Source organism: Streptopelia decaocto (assembly GCF_964273445.1).
Source record: "Streptopelia decaocto genome assembly, chromosome: 3".
NCBI classification, from domain to species: Eukaryota; Metazoa; Chordata; class Aves; order Columbiformes; family Columbidae; genus Streptopelia; species Streptopelia decaocto.
In genome coordinates this window covers 64588331-64612864 of record NC_138656.1, presented here as the reverse complement: position 1 = coordinate 64612864, position 24534 = coordinate 64588331, and the positions used below count along the sequence as shown (strand labels likewise).

General features: G+C 39.7%; 1 protein-coding gene across 2 annotated transcripts in view; it reads right to left on the bottom strand.

Annotated features, from left to right (window-relative positions):
* The window catches only part of PTPRK (protein tyrosine phosphatase receptor type K), a 403942-nt gene that overhangs the window by 300726 nt on the left and 78682 nt on the right, over nucleotides 1-24534 (bottom strand). For both annotated transcript variants that reach the window (XM_082047252.1, XM_082047253.1), the window contains exon 2: nucleotides 15567-15689. In XM_082047252.1, coding sequence (XP_081903378.1) covers nucleotides 15567-15689 — 123 coding nt within the window. The remainder of the gene's footprint in view (nucleotides 1-15566; nucleotides 15690-24534) is intronic.

Here is a 24534-nt window from a genome sequence, read left to right as displayed (position 1 = left end):
GAACTCACATAATTTTCTTTCTGTTTTCTTCAACTCTCTAGTTTATTTTTCCTATTTAATTTTCATTGTCTTAATTTTCTAATCATTGATGTTCATTCTTAATCAGCATCCTCATATACCTGCTTTTGTGTAGTCACAGAGTGGTTAAGGCTGGCAGGTACCTTTGCAGGTCATTCTAGTCCAACCCACTGCTCAAATCAGGCTTAACTACAGCTAACTTATAAGGTCTAACACATCCAAGGATGAAAGTGCCACACCCTCTCTGGGCACCTGCTCCAGCATTCGACCACTCTGATGGTAAAAATATTTCTCAATATCTAACTGGAATTTCCCATATTCTAACTCGTGTCCACTGCCCCTCATCCTATCAACTGTGAGAAAAGACTATGGCTCCACCTTTTCTCTATCTTTTCATCAGGCAGTTAGAGACAACAAAGAAGGTCTCCTCTGAGCCTTTTCTTCTCCAGGTTGAAGAGGCCCAGCTCCCTCAGCATCTCCTGGATGCCCTGTGCTCCAGTCCCTGAGCAGCTGGGTAGGCCTTTGCTGGACTCATTCCAGTATGTCTATGACTCTCATGTACTGCAGAGCCAAGAAGCAGACACAGCACTCCAGATGCATCTCAACAGTGCTAAGCAGAGGGGAAAAATCACCTGCTGCCTACTGCAGCCTAAGAGGCTGTTAGCCACCTTTTTTGCAAAGATGCATTGCTGGCTCATGGTCCACCAGGACCTCCAGGTTCTGCAAAGCTGCCTTCCAGCTGGCCAGCCCCAACATGTGCTGATGCATGAGGTTGCTGATCCTTTCCAGGTCTGGGACTTTGCACCTCCCTTTGTTAAATTTCATTATGTTCCCCTCAGTCCTTTTCTGAAACCTGTTCATGATCCTCAAGCATAGCCCTGTACTCCAGCATATTGAAGACACTAAACTGACCAACAAAAGGACTTTGCACCCCTGATCACAACTTTGAGTCTGAAAGTCCAGTGAATTTTCCACTCATCATTTACTTGCAGAGCCTCTGTCTCACCAGTTCAGTAATAAATAAACTATGAGAGACTATGTCAAAGGCCTAGGTAAAGCCAAGGTATACAACTTGCTTTGCCCTTCCCTTGCACTTTTCAAACCCATAATGGCTGTTCCCACCAGCCCCTTTCTTGTTTGGAAACGACTTCTATGATGATCTGATCCATCACCTTCCCAGGGGAAGGCTGCAAACCAGCCTGTTGTTGCCTGTGTGCTTTTTCTCCTCCATCTCAAGGATGTGTGTGATACTGCCTTTTTACAGTCCTGAGAATCCTCCCCCAGGCACCATGACCTTTTGAATTTAGCAATGACAGCTTCACAATGACATCAGCCAGCTCTTGGATGCATCCCAACTGGTCCCACAAACTTGTGCATATACAAGTGATTAAGTGATCCCTCTGTCCTCCTCTCGTGCAGGTGCAGCCTCACTCCCACAGACCCTGCCAGTTTTGGAGATAAGCCTTATTTGTGAAAACTGAGGCAAAGAAGTCATCAACCACACCCACTTTTCCCTTGTCACTAGGTCTCTAATCTCACTGAGCAATGAGCCCACACTCTCCTTAGTTTCCCTCTTGCTGCCAATGCACTTATGGAGAAACCCTTTCCTGTTGTCCTTCACTTGCCTTGCTAGCTTCAAACTCCAGATGAGCTTTGGCTTTCCTAGCTCCATCACTACATAAGCAAGTGATGTGTCCATGTCCTCCCAAGTAGCCTGCCCCTGCTTCTGTCTCCATGCACTTTGTTTTTGTGCTCAGGCTCAGTCCAGATCACCCATGTTCATCCAAGATGGCTTTCTGCCATGCTTGCTCAATTCTCTGCACAAGGCAACAGTCTGTCCCTGTGCTCCGAGAGGCTGTCCTTGACTAAACCAGCTCTCCTGGGCCCCTTTGCCCTTCAGGGTACCTCCTGATGGGATCCTGCCAAGCAAGTCCCCGAACAGGTCAAAATCTGCTCTTCAAAAGTCCAAGGCTGTAATTCTGCTGTTCAACTTTGTGACTTCTCTCAGGATCCTGAACTCAAGTCTCATGGTCATTTCAGCACGGGCTGCTCTCAGCCGTACTCCAACAGTTCTTCCTTGTCTGTGAAGATAGCACCTCTCCAAGTCTGCAACTGCGAGGCTGCAAAGGGGGCTTCAGTTTATGTCCTGTTCTTGACAGTCTGCAGCAGACACTCACTGTAATACCACCTGTGCTGATTTATCCTCTGCTCCTTACCCATAAGCTTTCTACTGTTTTGCAGCTTTGCCTCTTTCACTCTATTTAATCAAAATCTTAATATAAATTCTACATGAATATTACATGAATATAATTTGATATAAATATAAATTATATATGTAAATTAAATTGTGTATGAGTAACATTAATTTTATACAAATGTAAGTAAATTTACATGGTAATTTTAAGGAGTTCTTTTCCTTTTCATACTAGATAAGCTGATCAGGCTGCAAAATTTATTTATTCTAGAGGAAATCATCTGATTTTTTTTGTCTAAAATGTCCCTTGTACACTTTGGCCTATTATTGCTTTAAGCTATGGTACACCATTGAGTAGGCTGCATCTGCTTGATACCTCAGTTCTCTTTGTGCAGCCAGCTGCTCTTAGGTAAGCATCTCTTTTCCATTGATGATAACCTCATGTTTCTTATGCACTTGATGAAGTCCAGTGGAGAATGTTTTACAACAATGTACCACCAACAGACTCAAAAGGTCTGGACTATATACCTGACTAAAACCACTAGAGAAGCTATTTACATGGTTCTCCACATTTGGAGAGGGCACTTACACGCATATGCATACATCCATTGTCTGACTAATGAGATGAACAGACTCATCTCTTTTGTTTCACAGAAGACTCAACACAAGGTTATTGGAAAGACCATGCAATGAAAAATTTGAGGCTCACAAGGTGGAAATCACATTATTTTTATCACAGAACTCAAAACACAAGCTGCCATTTACTGCTTACAGGTGGCATGACTTAGCAATTCCCTGCCTGCCTCTCCTTCCGTTTTTATGCCTCTTCTCATTCCAGCTCCTTCATTCCCTTGTGTTGCTGGCTCTGATGCTTGTCAGACCTTTCCACAAGTCAACTCAACTCACTAAGCCAGTTGAATCCTGAAAAGCAACAACATTTTCTCTGGGATAATGAGTTACATCAGCTCTCAGTAACCTCTGATGAGTAAAGCTAGCTAGCAAAGCTTGCTGAAGCATAAAGGCAGAGGAAGGATTAAGAGGAGCAAAATAATCCTTTTCCTGCAACAGTAAAGTATTAGGCTGGCTCACTGTGACCTGTAAAGCTGCAGCCTAACTGGAAACTTAATACCTACCTGCAACTGCAGTCTAATTAGAACGTAGAGCTGTTACTGCCAGTCAGAACGAAAAGTGCTAAGAGCCCACCTGCAAAAGCTGGAGCCAAAGCAACCTGCTCCCAAGTCACCGTGACCAACAGGCACAAAGAGCATGGGAAGAAATTGGTACTGCCTGCACAAGGGACACTCGTGACTGGTACTGCAGATGACACTCAGCTGCACGTTTCCTCTATTTCTTTTAAGAAACCCCAAGTTTGGAGATCAAAAAGTGATCCATAAGCACACTGGGAAGGTAAAGGCTGGGACAGCACACATCAGATACACCACAGAGGAAAAGTCAGCAGTTTCTTCTGTTTGAATACCACACGCTTGCTGATCCCTCAATTCATGGGAACTAGTTAAGAGAAACCAAGAGCACCACAGAAATGTTTAGTTCATACTGTTTGTTGACTTTCTCTCAAAATAGTACACTATGCCTGATTCATGTTGATACGGGGCTAGGTTTTCTTCCTCAAGGGAGTTAAAAATGGTTTGATTTAAAATACAGTAAATAGCTGTTATATCCTGACAGCTGCTCTTTAGAAAGACAAAAGAAGAGGAAGTTTTTATTTGTTTTTGTTGTGGTTTTTGTGGGGTTTTGTTTGTGGGGTTTTTTGTGGTTTTTTGTTTGTTTTGGTTTTTTGTGTGTGTCTGTCCCCCCACTCCCCACCGTTGTTTGGTTTTGTTTGTTTCAGCGCTTTTTTAACTGTAAAACACTGAAGCATTGACAAAGTATTCATGAATCCCTCGGTAATCACTGTTTTGGTGCACACGTGATGCCACAATGTTTTAGGCACATGAACACAAGCACGTCTTCCCAGTGCTGTGCAATACACGTGTCGCTGAACCAGTAACAGCCGCGCCAGTGCAGTACACAACCAAGCCAACCCAGTAACAGGCAGCAGAGCCAGACTACCTCTTCCCTCTCCTCCCTCAGGAACATAAGGTTAGCTGGAGTATCTCTGGATAGTCCAGCATTGTACCTTGTAAGTGTACCTATAAGTTCTGCACTTTTATCCATTTTTTTCCAGAAGCTGTGATTTTATACTGTAGAATAGACTGAGAGCTTTGAAAGCTATTTCTTCTGAAAACAAACAAAAAAAGCTAAATGTATCTTCCCTTCATGAAATAAAAAGCAAGACCAAAAGTGCACCAAAAAAAAAAAAAAAGGAAAAACAGAAACAAATCCCACCCTTGTACTTTTATTAGTCCAGAATATTGCTTAATTATACCTTCCCAGATCAAGTAGGGTCCTGACACCAGGCAGGTTTTTTTCAAATCTGGTAGGACAGGTTTAAAACATGAAGTGAAAAAGTAGATTGGCATTTTCATACCTATCTGGTAGGATATTTGTCTTCTGTATACTTTTAAAGTCATGCACAGACTCTGCTACAAGCAACTGTATTTTGAGACCTACCAGGAACCTCTCCTCTTTCTGATTATACTTAAAGAACTTAACCTGGGCAGTGCATCCCTGTGTCTATCCTGCCATTGTGGGTGGCACATGGAGTGAACCTGAACCCCTGAACTAACTGCTGACAACTAGCTTTGTCCACGTAGGCCAGGTTCATCATCCTCTGGAGCAGAGAGGCTCATATCTGGCTCACACCAACACCTCATAATACCTGGGCTCAGCTCTGCTCTGGAGACCTGCTGACAACCACTGTCTACATGACATCTATTGGAAATAATAAAAGGGATATTCTGCACCCACCTGAGAGATTTATGTATAGCATAACACCTCAGGCATAATGCATACATCATAAGCTGCAGAATGTGAGGGGACACTTTGGGACACAAGTACAGCTCAATAGCATTAGAAGATTGCCCTGTTTGGGGAGCAGTAAACTTGAAGCAACATGGCCACTACCTAAATGCCCAGAGAAAGCTTTCAGTACCTAGACCCAGGTTTCTTCTCAGAAGAAACTCAAAGACTTTCTCCAGCAACAAGCCCTGAAGAATCCAGCATGTGGGCCAAGTCAATAATGAAAGGGCCTCAAATGCTTGCAAGGAATGGGGAGTAAACCAAACTGACACTGTGAGTGTATGAACTGGAAGGGGAGGACGGGAAGAGGTATATATCCCTTCCCAAACCACACACAGGCTGCCCCATAAAACACCCGTCATCTCTGTTTGGACAAATGAAAGTGTTGGCCCTGCCTCCAACAGGTACTCCCACTCATACACCCTCAGGAAAGGAGGAGTCTGAAGTTTCAAATGCCTCCGGGAAAGCTCAGCTTCCCACCAACTGTTATAAAACTCAGGCATCATCCTCACCAGAGGGCCACTTTTGATAGTTAGGCCACCTGAGCCTGCGATGTGGCCGACACCTCTGGTGAATAGCTTCTTGTTCTGGTGGGAGGATTGGACTAGATGATCTTTCGAGGTCCCTTCCAATCCCTAACATTCTGTGATTCCTGAAGGAGATAAGAGTCCTTTGAGAGGGAGGGCACAGGGGGGTAGGGTGGGAGTTACTTTTACTTTTTTTTTTTTTCCTTCAAAATAGACACTACAGAAAATGCAAATTGAAAGTTAAAAATGAATGCATGATCTAATTCAAGTTTTCTTGCTTGCTAATTTTAACTATAGTTTAAATTGGATTAAAATCCACCCACCTTTGGACAGAAGCAACACATTTTGGAATGAAAAAATGCGCTGCCTTTTTTTTTTTTTCCTCCTAGCAGCTCAAGTTCTTCATGGATTTAATTTCTGAATAATATTCTATAATCTGTACTAAAACATATTTAAAAGAGGTTACACTTTCAAGTTCCAGAGGAGATGGGAAGAAAGGAAGATAGCTTTGGATGACACCGCTATCTGTGGCAGCAGCATTACCTATGCTAATGGTTAAGCAAGATTCAGAAGAAAAAACTCACAAACATCACATATGAGGCAAAGCAACACAATGGAATCTGTTCCCGTACATTACATAAACCCACTCCTTCTCTAATATATCCACCTAAGCAATTGCCTCTTCACAGCCTATACACTTGCAAATGAGGTTTGTGTGACCCCCAGTATGAAGAATTTGCCTTTTCAATGTATCTCTATATAGAAAGGTGGGAAAGGAAACAAAATAATGCCCACGAGGGCTGGGGGTTGGAGGGGAAGGCAGATGAACAAGCTTTATTGATGATAATTAGCTTGATAACAGCAACTTGAACAAGTATCTGTACAAGTCATGATAGAAACGCCTGAATTAAATATCTTATTCTTTCTTCAGAAAACAGTTTATTGGTTCAATACAACCTAAGAAAAACGTTTTGAGTCTTAGTTGATTCAAAATCGGTTCTGTAAAATAATATAATTTTATTATTACTACAGCTTTAGTCCCTATTAAACACAAGTGACTGTTGCATCAGCACAGACTTGCAGCAAAAGCACAACAAGGGAACATAAATTACACACTGAGAAGCAAAAGGGAAATCAATATTTAAGCAGACAGGAAAATTTCAGGCACTATACATGAAAAATGTGGAGGAAAGCACCACATTGCTTTGTTTTGTTGCTATTATGTGGCTTCCTGAATTTCACCTCATCTTACTTAAAAGTTTTTTGTTTGTTTTTACAGGCATTGCTTCTTCTGTTGGTGGAGTTGTCACTGCTCAGGTTATAGACACATAGGTAATTCATATATTAGTTTGCAGTATTAAAAGTGGGATTGTGAACGCACTTACTCTGCCATGAATTCAAAGTAGCTCACTGCTTCACTTCCACTTCTAAGAGGCTTCGTCTTTGATGTGACAAAAGTGAGAAGTGAGCATGGGAAGAGGACAGCCTCTCTCAGATCATGAAGTACACAGCTACAAAGGGTTACTATAGCACCTTGACTGCAGAAATACATGGTATTTCTAAGTCGTACTTCAGAAATAATAATCTGCATTAGCAACCACTGTACATTACTCATTCTCTCATAAGACTATTTTCCATCTTAAAACCATTTTTTCATACACCATGACATTTTGCTTTCACTCCCTCCTGCAAACAGCTCCCAGGCCCTGTTTTTATTTTCCCTCTTTCAAGTAGTAAAATTATTTTACTTCCCCCCCCCCCCCCCCCGCTACTTCTAACCTGGCTTCTTCTACATCTCCTACAGGAGAGCATGTAGTTATATTGTTTGTTGCTTGAATCTGGCATTGATTGGACTGCTAAAATTGCACACAGGTGAGTGGGAGTGGAAAGCTGAGCAATAAGGTTTCCAGTCAGGTCAACCTACAGAAATGTCAAAGCTAAAGAATAGGAGCAGCCAGAAACCCGCAGAAGGAAGAGAAGGGAGGAGGCCACCTACTCTTACAGGAAATTGAAGCAGCCATGTAAATGTAAAATAAGTTCACATACAGTAGTTGTCTGCTTCTCATGTTTTCTGTGAAAGGGTCCAGCCAAAAGGTGCCAAATAGAGGGTACAAAATGACCAGATGTGCTGACTTCATGCCATGTTGTGTGGGCAGGAGCGAGTGAGCTGTGCCCTTGCTCTGAGACAAACGAGGCCACGTGAGAAGCAGCAGCCATGTTACCTCAGGTCTGGCCCTCCACTACACTCCAAGACAGACAGAAAATTTGAAGGCAAGGTAAACTACTGTTATCACCAGGGAGGGCAAAAAAAGAAAGAAAAAAAAAAAGAGCGTATTATAGATATAGATTTATACAAGCAGGCTGAGATACAAAGTGATGGTAACACAATGGCACAACAGGCAGACAGAGTACTCAAAAGCAGGGCTGGCTTGCTCCTCTCCATGCAGGGAAGTGGTGAGAAATCAAACACACACTGTTCCTCAGCTGTGCTTCAGGTTTCCAGTCTTGCACGCTTTCAACACTAAATGCCTCAAAATCTGGAACACCTTCCAAGCTACCAAGGTGCTATTCTGCAACTCTGAAAGCCTAGCACAGTACCATTCTGCTTTTTGTTCACCCTTTGCAAATCTACCAAAATAGCAGCTTCAGGTAATGTCTCATACTGACATTCACAGTTCCACGAGCAGCAGCTGACCTCATATAAGCAATGAAACACTTCCACTTACAGCCCAGGCTCCTGACCAACAGGGGTGAAAGTTGATCAGAACTGGTCATTTCTCTCACCCTGACAATGCTGCAGTGATACACGATACCATCGGAACTTCTCGTGATACAGATTATCCGAAGCTAGAAAGCTGCATCATGCAGTAGAAGGCTGCATCACAAGCAAGAACACTTTCGTGAATGTTGTGATGGTGCCAGTGTTGCAAAGGCAAATTTGCCCAAGATTAACCTAGTACTTCAGAACTCTATTGCAAACAGATTTTTCACTTTGCTTTAATTTATTACTCCAGATTCAGAGAAAATAAACTAATATGTTTCAAAATCTGAAACAAAGAGAGGACAGTTTCTCAGAGGAAGCATTTTATATAGCTTTTACTTAAGTTTGGCTGTGCTATATTCAAAGTAACAATCTGACAGATTTTCTAAAATTTAATAGACACCAGTAAAATACACTCATTTGACTCATACAAGACAATAAAAAAAAGTAAGCGATTCAAGAGCTTTTTGGAAATCCATACTGCATGAAAGAGGTATGGCTGAACAAAACAGTATTACAACTTTAAAGGAAAAAAAGAAGGTACAACCAATCAAGTATCACTCTACATAAACACATAGAGCAGCTGGCCTTAAAGGTGAAGTATATTTTGTGCAAATACAGCAAGTAATCTTCTTTTAAGTGTTCTTTTACTACCCGAAGGAAACAAAATAAATGTGTCAATGAAAAAAAAAAAATCAACACATAGATGTTACTCATATGTGAAAGCCATTCCTATTACTACAAAAACCTTACTTTTCCTAATACTGCACCTAAATTTCCTGATTAAAAAATGGCTTATCTAAGTGTACAAAAGCACTGCTACCCTGTGCATTACCTATAAAACCTTCACTGCACCCCTGCTCTCTTCACTTTATACCAAGTGAAGAGTGCTTGAGAAGAACAGGGAACCCTTGGAATTAGTCAATAGATTGATTAATGCACTGCAGTGAGCAAGCCAAATAGGATCAGGATGTTTACAGGTGTTTTTTAGGTAGGCATTAATTGCACTGCACTAATGACATAGGCTTCTTTCTGTTAAGGATGCTCCTAACAAATAATACAAACAAGAAACCAACTGCAAGGCTTACTGAACACTAAAAGCAGTAAAATATTTTTTTTCTCATCGAGGAGGGACTTCAAATAAATTCAGCTCTGTATGTTATGTTAAACAGGAAAGCAGTATCAGTCAGCTTTTGGGGCCAAGAAGTACATTAAGACTGAAGTATGTAAGGAAGAAAAAAAAATTCAGTCACTTTAAATAAAACATAGGTATCCCATCACATGAAGACATGTTAAAGGAGGAGAGACAACCAGAATTTCTTAGCAGCCCCAAACACAGATCCAAGCTTTTACAATTTATTTCATAATGTAATGACCCAGATAAGCTTTCAATGATCAAACCTCAAAACCACTACCTTTCTGAATTGCATTTGCCACTCAATGGACTAGTCAATAAATTCCCTTGCGCACAGTTTCTCTGATCTATTACCTTTATACAGGCGATGTGAGATACACAGCAGCAAAACCTTGAAAAGTCAGCACTCAACTGCTCAGTGGACTGGTAAACTTTATTAGTCTGTCTATTATAATAAAATAAAAAAGACCCAGAAAGCGTTCTTTGAACTTCTCACTTCTGTAGTGCAAAACAGCATCGTGTGTGGGTCAGTGTCTCCATGAAAGAGCTCAGTGACCCGGGACATGGCAAGAGTTCTCCTGCTGCTCACCAAGCTCTTGTCTCTCCACCGCCTCAAGAACCACCCAGCTCTCACCAGACACTGCTTCCAGGTTAACTTTTGTCTAACTGTACTCATACACATCCACATGATTTAAATTTATTCATAGGTTGATGGATTCATTTCTATGGAAGAAAAATTCAGTTTTAAGTGAAGTAAAAGGCCCAAAGTCACATCTACATGACCTCTACGTTACAGCTTTCCTTCCTGAGCCACATTCATACAAAATCTATAATAAAACACAAATGTCATGACCTTCTGGCTCCCCTCTCTCATTTATACACTTCATAAACACTCTTGTTGGTCCTGGGCTGAAATTCATTTTGGGTCATGCAAGGTGACACAAAAGCTATTTCCGCTCTGTACAATGCAGAACTTAAACAGCGCACAACTGACCTTCCAGATCACAGCAAATACTCAACATTATTTGTACAGGAAAATTAAAGTTGTATGCAAAACTAAGGCTGTAATTTTCATATTTCTTTCAGGCACCCCAGAGGTTAATACAACCCCTGTATCCACCCACGCCACCAGTTCCCTTGGTCTTCATGAGCTGCACCAGTGTAATTTACAGCTCCACAATGAACTGTGTTAACAAACTGACCCATGCTGCATACTTTTTCATTTTCCCCAGGGTTATTATTTTCAATCCACACCAGTTCCTAATGACATGCACATCAGAGCAACTGGGAGGAGGCAGCAATATGAGGATGCCTCTGGGAATGAGAAGCCAGAGACATTCTGCCTAAAGAACATAAAAAATAGATTTCCATATAGCATGGCCTAAATCCACTTGTCGCCACACCTCCTCCCAACTCCATTGCCTTTCACCATGTACATTCTCCATTTTGAAATAACTGTGCAGTCTTCCACCAGGGACCCCAAAACATCAGCCTAAAACAGAGTATGTAATGTTGTACTTTTCAGGAATTGTTTTGCTTCTTTTCCTTTTTTTGTGAATTTAGTTCTGTTCTTTAAAATGGGGCAACATGTAAGGTCATATGTAATATCTGCAAAATAAATTAATTTCTGCAATACTCTTCACCATAAAAAATAAAGTTTACCTTTGCAAGAAAAACTCTAATACTAAGCAACATCTTTAGAGATTTAACCTGTTCTCCTTTAGCCATGCTAAATCGCAAGCGCACCTAAGGACTTTCCCCACTACTCTTAATTTATTTTCCTCAGATTTCTAGAAAACCAATTAAAAAAAAATAGCACACATCTAATACAAGCGTATTATCCATTTGAGAGATTGGAAACATGATGTCCATCTCAGCACGTCACTATCGTGCACAACAACACAGACATTCTTCAAATTGCATTTGTATCCAGGAGGGTAATAGCCCTTACATTAAAAAAGCTCTTCATTAAGTGGCTCCCCGTCACACAGCCCATTACAGGCTCTCATGCCCTGACCCTGCACAGCCTCAGAATAATGCTGCTTTTAACACTCAAACCAAACAGGGTAAATGAACTATGTTCTCTATCTAAGGCTAAAAACATCAGTAAACGTATTATTAATACAGATAAAAATCACTCCTTTGCATTTCCCCAGTGATATAAGAAAGTGCTATTACTTACTCTGTGTTCTGTAAAATGAAGTCTTCCACAATGAATAGTCCCCTAAAATAACTGGAAAAAATCCACAGCCAAAATTGGACTTAATTTTAATAGCATTCTCTAATTTCTGTCATATATATTAGAACATAAAAATCATACACCTGAAAACATAATGCATGTTCTAAAGGGTTTGCTTCAGCATACAGAAGATGTCTTTCTTCAGAAGTACAAAGATCATCAGGTAAAGACTTCATTTTTGTCACCATGTCCACAAAACCATAACACTTGTTTACCAACCTGGCCTCACACAAAATGCAGATCCACAGCTTAGGAACCATTTCTACAACTCAACAGTCTTGGGCCATTCAAACGAGAACCATGTCAGGAGTAGGGTGCATATTTTATTTGAAAGGTATTAAAAAAACTGAATGGATCGGAGAAGTTGATTAGGAATCTTGCTCTCTTCCTGTACAAGAGGCCAACATGTATCAAATAGAAGTCATGTGCAAGTTCAAAACAAGTAAGAAAAGCAGCTCCTGCCCATGATTTGTAAGAAAAGCTGGCACTCTGTTATGGGACATCACAGATACTAGAAGGCTTCAAAAGGAGCTTACACAAAGTATAACAAAGCTGACAGAGCAAAAATATTAATTGAGAATATCATTAATAAAGACCATTTCTAATTGAAGAAATTCCATAATACCAAAGAGCTCGAAAACAGGAGAGCATTCAGGGCATGATCACACTCACTTATCCTATCGCTGCATTCTTCCCCAGGCAACTGCTAATTCCTTCTCTCAAAATCAGCAGACCTTTAGCTTCATCTAGCACAGTCACTTTTAGATTATGCTCTTAGAAACTTAATGTTCAACATCAGGTGTTTTCCAAGGTTTTAATAAATAATCCAAAGGTTTTATCATGTAAGCTGCAGTTCAAGCGATTTACAAGTTGGTATTTAAAGCTGTACACAAGCACCTGCTCTAAGTGTTCATTTTATTTTGAATTAATCATTATGTACTCCATTTATTTTTCCCTTAACAGAAGATAAGTGGCTTTTGCCTCTGCTCATAATTTGAGAAATGCAATGTAGGTCAGTATAAAAAAAAAAAAATAATATCTGAAGTTACATTAATTACTCAGAGGTAATTACACTTGCCTTACCAATAGTGTTTACTATTGCTAGAACTGCAAAATGTTTTCTACTAGGACAAGTTTTCACATTTTCATATAACTCCAAAGGATGTGCCATTAGGTGTGAAACTTTCCATGATTTTTCCTTTTCCAAAGCACAACACTGAGTTAAACCCTTCAAAATTAAAACATGAACTCAGTTGTCAATCTTATTTTTTACATCTTGTTGTTGTTGTTAGTAAGACTTTTTGAAGCTACTGAAGACTAAAATTTGGCATTCGAAAATTGAGTATAATCCTTTATGACTACAATGGTTCTGGGTGAATAGGTTAGAGCCCCAAAAGCCACACACTCAGCATAAGGGTATTATCTTTTTAACATACTGGTAGAACAGCGCTCCTCCTGAGACAAAGCTGTACCTGAATCCATATTTCCCTTACTAAGGCCAGTGCCAGGACATGGTATTGAATTCCAGAGAGATGGAAGAGACAAGGGCTCCAAACACTACAAAGGGTGTCTGTGGAGAGGACATCACCACACGCATTAAGTAGCTTTGCGCCTAGACCCAGAGAAGAAGAGCTGGAGAAGCCAGCCCTTATTCTAGCTCTTCAGTTTCTGCAATGCTCAGCTTTCCTGGGTACCCCTTCTCTCCTCTCATTCTTTCACTGAGTAGGAAAAAGTGGTCTGACTCTGGTCCCTAGGAGATCCCTGGATGCCACAGGTTAGAAAACCCAGCATTTTCAAAGTAAAAACAGCAGTAGTTTAATTTTACCCATATCTTCATTACCACATCTTATTCTGCTTGGATGGCTTTTTCCTGAGCAGTGAACTGCCTTCTAACCTACAGTTTCAACAGTAATCAGGCAGGGTCAGCAACGTTAAAACACTGCACGGCAGATGATTGCACACAGCTATTTCCCTCCTGCTTTGCCTGAACCTCTTGCTGCTCCACTTCCTGCAGACTCACCAGAGGAATTCAACGCTCGTCTTAGAACTGTGTTACATTCCTAGATGTAATTTAAAATCGTGCTATTTCAAACACAAAAAAGATTAAGTATTTAGACACAGCACAGATCTTCAGAAAATGAAGACAGTCAGCTTCTTAAGGGCAGATGATAAGATGAGACTGTTCACTTTTAGTCTGTATCTCAATTACCAAACATAAAACAGTGATCCAAGAAGTCTAGAATTCTAACCAGAGGAATTTAAAGAAAAAAAAAAATAATAACCAGAGCTGCTTCTGTATCTCTGAAACATTCCTTTATTCTGCTAGATTTTATTAAGCAGTCACAGCTTCACATACAGATGTGAAAAAAACCTCCCTCCAGAAGAGTCCATGTCCTACACCCAGAGGAAAAGGGTCTGTAGCAGAACTGAACAGAAATGTAGTGCTAAAGTCAGAGAGCACTGTGTCATTTAACTCTGCAAACTGCCTAAGGATGACAGGTATGTTATTTGGGAAAAACAAGAAGAAACTATCTTGTCATTTAGATTAGTTCAAAATACAATTTCTCAAATTGCTGTTCTTCCTATACAAGGTGTGCCTAAGGTCTGAGAATAAAAGATTTTTTGCAAAATGGTGCTTCCATCACAATTAAAACACCTCCAACCATTTTAACAAACTATGTAGACTCTGAAAACAAACTGAAAAGGAACTAATTTTTGCCTTCCTAGGGGAGATATTGTTTTTATTTTGTTAATATAAGATCACCACGAATGCCGAGGCTTCAGGGCTTAAATTTACTCTTCCATAGGCAACTTGAAGCTCCGAGCAGTCCATTAAATAAAGTGTGGATCTTTGTTAATTAACCTATTTTGTAAGATACGCGGCATGGTAACAGCTGCTCAGATCCGTGACTCCAAAGCAGGGGTAGTCCAGCTAGTTAGCAGTTAAGAAGTAAAATTGCATACACTAACCACCATTAATAATGCATAGCAATATGTAAAAAGCAGGGGATGGAATGGCGCAGAGGTTACATTACTTCTGTGTAGCAACACTTCCCATTCCTTCTCCACATGTACCTCGCTTCACAAAACCTTTCAGATACAAATAAAATAGCCATGACCTTTTTTCCTCCTCTGCATGATTAATTACTTAATGTACTATTAATTGGAAAATGTAGCTGAATTTCAAATGCTTTCATTTTCTCAGCATATCATGCTGTCTGGGAAGCGCCGATTAAGCTGTTCATCAAAGGTGAGCAGGCAAGGTCATGTAGGCTGTACCTCTTCAGTTATTCATTACCTGTCCTAAATAGTAATTAACAACAGCAATATTTCCATAAATCAAAGCTTTTCTGATTACCTTCAGATGATGAGCAGTTGGGGGGAGAGAAGGAATCCATGGATGGGTTTATGCATATATCCTTTTTTTCACCATTAGATCTAATGCATACCTGAATAATTCAATCGATACAGTAGCTGTCATGTAAGATGCAGAATTTCACTGCAAGTGAACAGGAATTTCACACAGCATAAAGAAGAGGTTACAGCTTCCTTCCTCCCTTCCCTATGTCCCCCAACTTTAAAGTGGGATCTGATCTAACAAGGTTTCTTAGTTACCAAAATCGTTATATTTATTATTTTTGTTTCTTCTTTTTACCTCCATTATCTAGGTTAAAGTGAAGACCACAAGGTATGGCCTTGAGGTCACATTCAGTGAGGCTCTGCGTTTCTTAACAGAGAAACTTATCCCTTCAGTTATCTGTGCGGTTTCTCACCTTGAGGCATCTCAGGCGGCAAATAATGAGGCTCCTGAGCGCTGACATGTACCCAGTCGAAGTCATCGTACAAATCTTGGTGGTAGTCACAGGGTCCAGGACCATCATCGAACGTACATCCCCCTAGGGAAGAAACTTGGTATTAGTTTATTCTAAAGCAGAGCTCTTCCAAGAGTCAAGCATACATGTTCCTCCCAGGCACGCCACAACGACGGAGCCCACACAGCCTGTGGCACAGTTCACAGGCTTGCTTATGCGAAGCTAAAGCCCACAAGCAGCTCCTCAGTGTTCTGCTCTCTTTTTTAAAAAGTCTCTGCCTCACACAACCAATTTCCCCCAAGAGCACCTTCTGTCAGAGCAGGAGATCACTGTCTGAGTCGCTCAGCCCAAGTGAAACTTGGCCCAGAGTCTGCATGACAAAAAGCAACATGCTATTTAAACCAAGGAAGAAACAGAAAATAATGGACTAGGCTCAAAAACTAAAAGTGTAAATCAACAACTCCAATGCACTGAAAGCCTGAGTAGTCCAAATACTGACAACGAGGATAAATACTGTGTCCAAAACCAAAACAGTCAGACAAAATGATTAAAATTTACTCAGAAATTAAGTAATTGCTGAGGAATGAATTGGATAATCTTGCTTTATTACATCAATCTAGCATAGCAAAAGACAAATTAAAGGCTCTTTTTCAGGGTCACACAAACAGCAGATATGACAATCTTACAACAAAAGTTGTGACAAGAAGTGACAGGGAGATAGAAGGGAAGAATACAAAAGTGGGGGGGGGGAGGAGGGGAACCTGTGTGACACAGTAATTTCTGCCCTGTCTCATTCAGTAAGTTTTTTATTACATTCTTCACTCAAGTCAACTAAGTAGGCTGGGAAAAAGAGAGAAGAAAATGTGATGATGATCACGCATCTCACACAGGAGATCAAGGTTTGAGAAGGAAGAAACAAAGGCAGCAAAAGAGCCTGGTGAAAGAAAAACTAGAACATAGACACAAGAAAATACAGATGTCACACATAAAACTCTGCAGCATCTGTTATCTCAATTCATAGCACAGTCCTTGAGTTTGCTCCTCCTGCTCGAAAATAAAAGCCAAGACCAGGAGAGAGGGAAAGAGAAAGCACAGTGCATTCATCCTTATTTAAGCCTTTTTTTTTTTTGATCCAGAAAAGCAGCTACAGGAGAACTTAAGAATTAGATTATAAACAACTCTCGGAAATCAGGGCAGATATTTCTTGCATCCTCTTCTCCCTGTCCTCACTGGTCGGTGCATATCAATCTAATTAACAACTGTCATTACAACAGAAATTCCTCTTGTTAAGACGACACCTCTACAACAACAGCAGCATTTGTACTGACTTCATTGTCTGACGTTTTTAATACAAAATACGGGACAAGTACTGCAAATCCCAAGAACTAACAAAAACCCCTTATTATGGTAAATTCTAGTGTCACCACAAGATGAGTCACAGCCACTACATCAAGAGCAAACACCCTCCCATGCCTGCCTGGCTCTCACCAGCCCACAGGACACCCTGGAAGAGGAGAATGGGCTGGAGGTGGGAAACTGAAGATTGAGGACCGTGAAGAACTACAGCTTGTGCTCATTTCTGCCCTCTGTACAAGACGTACACAGCCTGGAACTAGGACAGGCCAGAGAATAAGGAGGAATGAGCATATATGTTACCAAAGTGAGGATAAAAATATTTTTTTACCTACCAAAAATGGAGTCTAAAAATGTCACATAACATGAAGAGAGTTTGTAAAAACAGTGTTTATATATGTGGAAGAGGAAGTTCCTTTTACTAAATTTCATTAGCAAATCTAGATTGTGTCCCAGACTGAGATTATGTTTCATCTTCCCATGGTTCTGCATATGTGTTTATCATTTTGAATAAATGCATAAAACCAAGTTTTAGCTAATTCTGCTTCACCAAAACACATCGCCAGATAACTCATTCCCAGGCACCCCCAGAATCTCTCATTTAGCAGTGTTGTGGCTAGCAAGGACACCACCAGGAGAGAAAGAAAACTAACTCTACACTGTAGCAAATTTCTACAAAATCCTTGTACCATAAACTTCATATTCAGCTCCATGACAGCAAAACCCTCTCACATGTTACCCTGTGACAACATAAGCACAGCATTCACAACAACAACAAAAAGACCCAACATTTCATGCTCTAAGTTGGTTACTACGTCAGCATCCCTGTCAAAGACTGCAAGGAACAAGAGAAATATTTGTGCGTCAAGTAAATATTTATGCCATTAAAAGTCCCAACACTGATGTCCTATTACCACGGAGAGACTTTTCTAATTAACATTTATCATGACAACACCAGAAAGGCTTAGAACATAAATCTTGGGGTTTGATTTAACTTACAATACACCATGATCACTCTACAGCAAAAATGTACATTTCCTTGGATATTTAATTGATAAATGAATAGCAGTTTCCCTTAAAGGGGAGTTGTCATTGTCTGCTGTCCCAGCACCAAGATGACATATGGCTTTGAAACCCATGCCTGCAGGGCACCCATTACCTTTTTTAATGGTTTAAGTGCCCTCAGTATATAAATTTAAACTACCAATGAATCTTGTAGACTCATTTGGAAGATGAATATCCTTAATTGCTCATCTTTGTGCCCACTATTAATTTTAGTTATCAGGGTTCTGATTAGCATTAACAATGGGCCTGTTAATCCACAGTGAGCAATTCAAACCTCATGTGCAACTCATCACGGCTGCATCCATGGAACAAGCAAGCATCCATTTATCTCACGCACACGAACGAAGTTTATCAGGACAGATACTACAAAATCCACCCTCTAACAACTGCTTAAACCAATGGCTTCCTCTCGTCACCTCCTCTTTACCAACATGTCATGACATTGCAAGGCAAGTAAAGTAAAAGTCAATACTGTAGCAATTTATCCAGTGTAACACAATGAGACAGACTAAGCATTTTAAACCCCCTGTAGACTACTATGACCTAAAACGAGCAAATTTGGATCTCCCCCTGTCTAACAGTCAATTGCCTGCATGTTATTTCAGTAACTGTGGGTACTAAGAAACAAACCCAGTGCAACACGATGTGTGGAAAACATAAAAAGAGATGATAGGTGAATGAAACCTGCACTGATATATTTTGTTCCCAGTCGTTTGTTCAAAACTATATACACTTTAAATCAATCTTTAGCCACTCAAACATAAAACCACACCTGACAGAAGTACACTGTAGGTCAGGACTTCTCAGCACCCAAACTCAGCTACTGGGCCACTCTCCACATTAGTGTAACAGCAGCACTGTTCAGGGAAGAAAGTGGATCAGCCTGATGAATGTTTAGTACCTTCCAGGGAGGTTCAGCAGTTCAACACAAATGCAGGTTCATATTTCTTGCCCAATATTTTGACAACAGTGTGCTAATATCCTACAAATGAGAAGTAAGAAATCTCCAACTCAATCATTTGTAACTTCCCCAAAACTCATTAAGAAGTTACTTCACTACCAACCACTGTTCCATTAAGTATCACCACCACATTCCTTTAGCTACAGCTGACGTATAACCTGCAATTTAACTACCCTGCTACTGGAATTTGTGCATACCTACCAACACACACACCAAGCCACAAACAGTGATTTGGGCACCTCAGCTCAATATCCCTTCTGGAAGCACACAGCAATTACATTTGAATGCTCCTGGACCTTGCAGTACCTAAATCCAGGTTTACCTTAGATTTCTAATGCCATGCTTCAGAAAGAGGTGGCAGCAGTAGCAGCAATCAAAGCATTACACCAGACTAGCCTGACATCGACAGCCTGGTGTGGGCTTGGGGACTGGCACACAAGGCAGGCAGCATCTCCCCCCTTCTAATGATGCAACCATGAGGACACGGCCCAGAGGGCCTGGACGGGGATAAGCAGCTTGCTCTGCTGTGGAGCAGCACCAAAAAGAGCCAGGACATGCAACACCTGCAGTGGTGGCAGCGGCCATCCAGTAAGCCTCAGCAGTTTAACAAAAAGAAAAATCGCGTAGTCCATCAGAAACAAACACCTTATTGGAATCGTAAGCTAGGAAGACAGAAGGAATTTTGTGAAACTGCTAACTGTATTTTGGCTCAATCCAATTTGTTCAGTTGCTGAGGAAGTACTTGGGAAACTTTTACATTCCACAGAATTCAAGCAAATCAACAATTCACTGTTTCCATTATTTTTTCCCATAAGCTTCACGATGTTATTAACTTCAGCTTAAACACAACTAGAACTCTCACACATTCCTCTTCAACATCTTTCTAAAAGATATGTGATATATCAGCCTAGCCTCAAAATTTCTTGACTACATGTCCATTTTCATTGATAAAAGATAAAGAACCTGAAATTTTCATTATAAAAAGAAAGATATTAATACACCACATTGTATTCTCAGAAATTAAAGCTCCACTAAACAGCAAGGTCTTTAAGATTAACCTAATTTAACCTAAATTTAATCTTAATTTTAATCTTAAAATCCCAAATACTAACTAAGTTTAATAAAGATCATATAGTCACGGTTTAAACAGCCCCTATTAAAAAAAAAGCTATTTAAAGACAAATTACATTTTTTAAAATGTTACCATATTTCCTTAGCAGCAACACTCAGTACTGCCAGTGGTCTAGGATTTTGATTTATCCTATATCATTTCATACGAACACAGAAAAAAAAGAGCTGAATGGATTTTTCCCCACCAGGTTAAAATATAAATAATCTCAAGACTAAGAAAAGTATGTGCAACTCCCAGTGATAAACCATGTCCACTACAACTTTACAGTGGCCTCCCAGATCATCAGCTCAGGACAGAAAGGAAACTTAATCAGATTTTAAACTGATGATCTTTATTTAACAATTTCAGCATTCTCACTACACTTCCTACAGGGCATGTCACTTTCACTACTTAAAATAGAAAATGTAGGTTGCACACCAATACTACATGAAAGTTAAGATATCCATAACATTTATGAATGGCATTATAGGGATGCTATACTGGAGATCTACTGACTCCTAGATAAAAGAAACTACTCCTACGTATCACCTAAAAATTCTGTATGTCATTTTTCATATTTAATTAGACCATCACAACTCCAGTGTCCTTTAAAGTACACTCAGAAAAGCAATAGTAAAAAAAACAATACAAAGCATTCAGAAAACTACTCAATTGCAATATATTAAGTACCTATTGATAAAACCAACTGATGAAGAATAACACATTCATTGGCCATGCTTTATATGATCTTTACAAAAAAAGACAACCTTTAGCATTAGGGGTAGGAGAAGGGAACAGCTGGTATTCACTTTTCTAAATCCAACAAAGAATGTATTTCTTTGTCTTATGTCACACTTTCTACAGAATTAAAAGAAAAAAATAGTAAACAAATTATACGCAACAACAGGAACAAGGCACTTATATTTTTACATCTCCTGTAACAACAATATCCACTAGAACTTCCAAGTACATTCTCACCAAAATCTGGCACTAAGTTTCAGAAACCAGTAAGGGAACGCAATGAAAGAAAACTCTATCTTCTGGCTTTGGACCAGGGGAAAGAGAAAGGAAACTAGAGTACCTCATTAAGTTTCCAAAACAAACTGATTTTAGAAGTGTTCTTCATTTCTGTAACTTATCAGCATTGCAAAGGATTTTTTTTCAGCCATAGATTGGCATGTACAGAAGGACAGTCAAAGAACACAACTTCACGGTTCATTTCTGAGATCTGTTCTTGCATCTGCCTACTTCTGATGTTATGCAAAATACAGTAGTAACATCTTAAATTTCACACTCCGCAATTTTAAGGAGATCATCATAAGCCCAGAAATTCAGCCACCAATACAGGAGAAAAAAAATTCTAGCAGAAGAGAAAAGTTGAACTACAGGCACACAACAAACTTTCATCACAACTTTTCCCTTCCACAAGATTCAGTTACCAATGGTTATTTGGGGCTCATGTGTACTATGGTGTTACACCAGGAATGAAATACTCTCTTCTCATCCAGCTCAAATGACTAGCTGGAATAATCTGCTCCTTTTATTCAACAACATGCTTTTATTTTTCTTCACCTCCTGCTGTAAAAGCATAATGACTAGCTCTAAATCTATCAAAGTAGATAGCTCCATGGTAAGAACCTAGTACAAAATTATGTTTATCTGGGATGTCAGGTCAAAGTCCTGTGAAAACTTAAGTTTTCTTCTCACATTGGTGAATTCAAAGCTTAAAGTGTATAAAGGTGCTATAGCAGGTCTCCTGTCAGTCATATATCCAGGAACAGGTTCTGCTTTTAAAATCACCCACCTACCACAGTAACTTCCCTATTTCTATCATAGCATGCCTCAAAGCACAGGATGTTTTCATCTTCTAAAGGCACTACATTATTTCTATGTCCTGATTTCAGCTGGGATAGAGTTAATGTTCCTCCTAGTAGCTGATATAGTGCTGTGTTTTGGGTGTAGTATAAGAATAATGTTGATAACACACTGATGTTTTAGTTGTTGCTAAGTACTCAAGGACTTTTCAGTTTCTCCTACCACCCTGCCAGCAAGGAGGCGGGGAGTGCACAAGAAGCTGGGAGAGGACACAGCTGTGACAGCTGACCCCAGCTGACAAAAGGGACATTCCACAACATATGATGTTAAGCTTAGTACATAAACTAGGGGGAAAAATTAACTAGAGGGTGCTGCTCAGGAACTGGTTGGGCATCAGGCAGCAGGTGGTAAGCAATTACAATGTTTGCTTGGTTTTTATATATTCTATTTATTATTGGCTTTTTATTATTATTCTCCCATTCTGTCCCATTAAACTGTCGTTATATTAACCCATAACTTTTACCTTTTTAATCCCTCACTTCTCTTTCACTGGGGGGAAAATGAGTGGATGGCTGTGTGGAGTTAAACTGCCTGCCAGGTTAAACCCCAACACTCTGTAACGAGCATTTTAAAACACATTAATTGTAGGGCATTCAGACACCTATTAAGAATATACTATGAATTGCTGTTAATGCAGTTTGAGAATAAATTCTAATAACTTATGTTAAAATGCTTATGTTCAGTATTGCCTATTGAAATGTAACTCTGAAATAACCTTAATTAACCCATAGCATCTAAAAAGGCAGAAGGTCAGAGGCACTATTTAATTAAAAAAAAAAAAAAAAAAAAAAAAAAGAAAAACCATGAAAACAGCAGCACTTAAAGTGACAGATTCTCCTTCGCTAAAGGAAGAGAGACATACTAAATTCTAAGAATATTTCTCTTCCTTGCAGTGGTATCTTGTTTTGTAGTACCAGAATTCATTACACAAAACGTGACTGATTACAGTTAAGAACAATAAAAGCCAAGTAAACCAAATTACTTACAAATGCCTTTTAAAATTTTTCTAACCTTGTTCCCACTATCAGTATGTTTTAAACATCCTCTTAGCTTATTAACTTGAACACGGAACTCCAAGTCCCATCCAAAAGCACCAGTGGAGTGTGAACACCAACAGCTCAAGTCTGATATATGCATAATTTCTTTCATTTTGTATCTGTCTTCCATATTCCTTATTAATCAAATAGAGTAGCTTATTTTATAAAGGAAAGATGGGAACTTGAAAAATATTAAGTACAAGTTACCAAGAATGCAGGAAGCCTCATGTGGACATCCTTTCCTGTAGTCTTCAGGGAAAGATCTCACTATTAATTCCAGCATTTATCCTAAACCAAAATTCTGAGAGAGCACAAAGATTCACAATTAGATGTGGTTTACCTGGCTGTGCCATGTATTAGATTTATTCTATTAAATTATTTTCCTTCTCTCTATACCAGGCCTGGAAAATGGTTATTCATCTCCCATTTCAAAAAGCTTCATATTGACAGGCATCAGGAAAGCTTTCCATGCTTTACCAGCAGTGAACAGGAAGGAAAAAGGAAAGAGATGAAGGGGGGAAAAGATTACTCTCTATTACACTATCTGTCCTTCAGTTTCCAAACTAAGCAAAAACTAATCTAAACAAAAGTGTCTTTAAATTTCCCCCTGTTCTCCAGGGAAAGGGACGTTTTCTGTTCTTTACTGGAGAGGTGACAACAGGTAGCTGTGAAGAGTCACGGTTGCTTACTGTCTTTTTCATGATTTCTTCACCCTTCCTTGGCATGGGCAAGACAACAGAGAGCAAACAGCCCCACAGATCACTTCATATCACTAAAGCTACCAAAACAATTTCCATTTCAACTCACAAGATATTTCTGAAACCTGGAAGAGTTCCATGAACTTATGAACAGTTCTTCATTAATACCCAAGTGTCAACATCCACAAAACACCAAATCCATTTCATATTTCAGCTTATAGGCTGCAATCTTCAGTATTCCTGTAGTGCACTGAGCAGACCCCTGACTAACTGCACTGGTGACAGGGAGTTTTACCATTTGAAAACAAATAACTGGGGGTGAGGGGTAGAATCATGTACTTGAGATTCATAAATATTTCCATGACTATACCAATAGTAACTAAAACACCAGCCAGCAAATTCCATGAATTCAAGGACAAAATTGAGAGCTTCAAAATGAATTTAATCACTTTATTTATGGATATATGGTCTTACAACACTTCTGAAAAGGCTTCTGAAAATAACACCTTTTTCCAAGACACGGTTGGTGCTTATATATAGAAAATCTTATGTAGATCTCAGAGTCTCTGGCATTTCTCCTAAATGTTCTCACAATATGCTGTTAAAAGTTAATGGATAAGAATGCGATTAAACTCAGTAGGAGTGCTGAATGAAGACAGCACTGCATCCATTACCTTAAATCACAAAATTTTGTATAGATTCAGAGTGCTAGGTTATTTTGTAACCTGCTTTCCAAGGTAAAAAGAGGAAAAAGAGCTGTAACAAGAACTTGGAAAGAAAAAAAGTTTACAGCTAAACTTTTCTCTCTACTAATCAGATCAGCAATTCA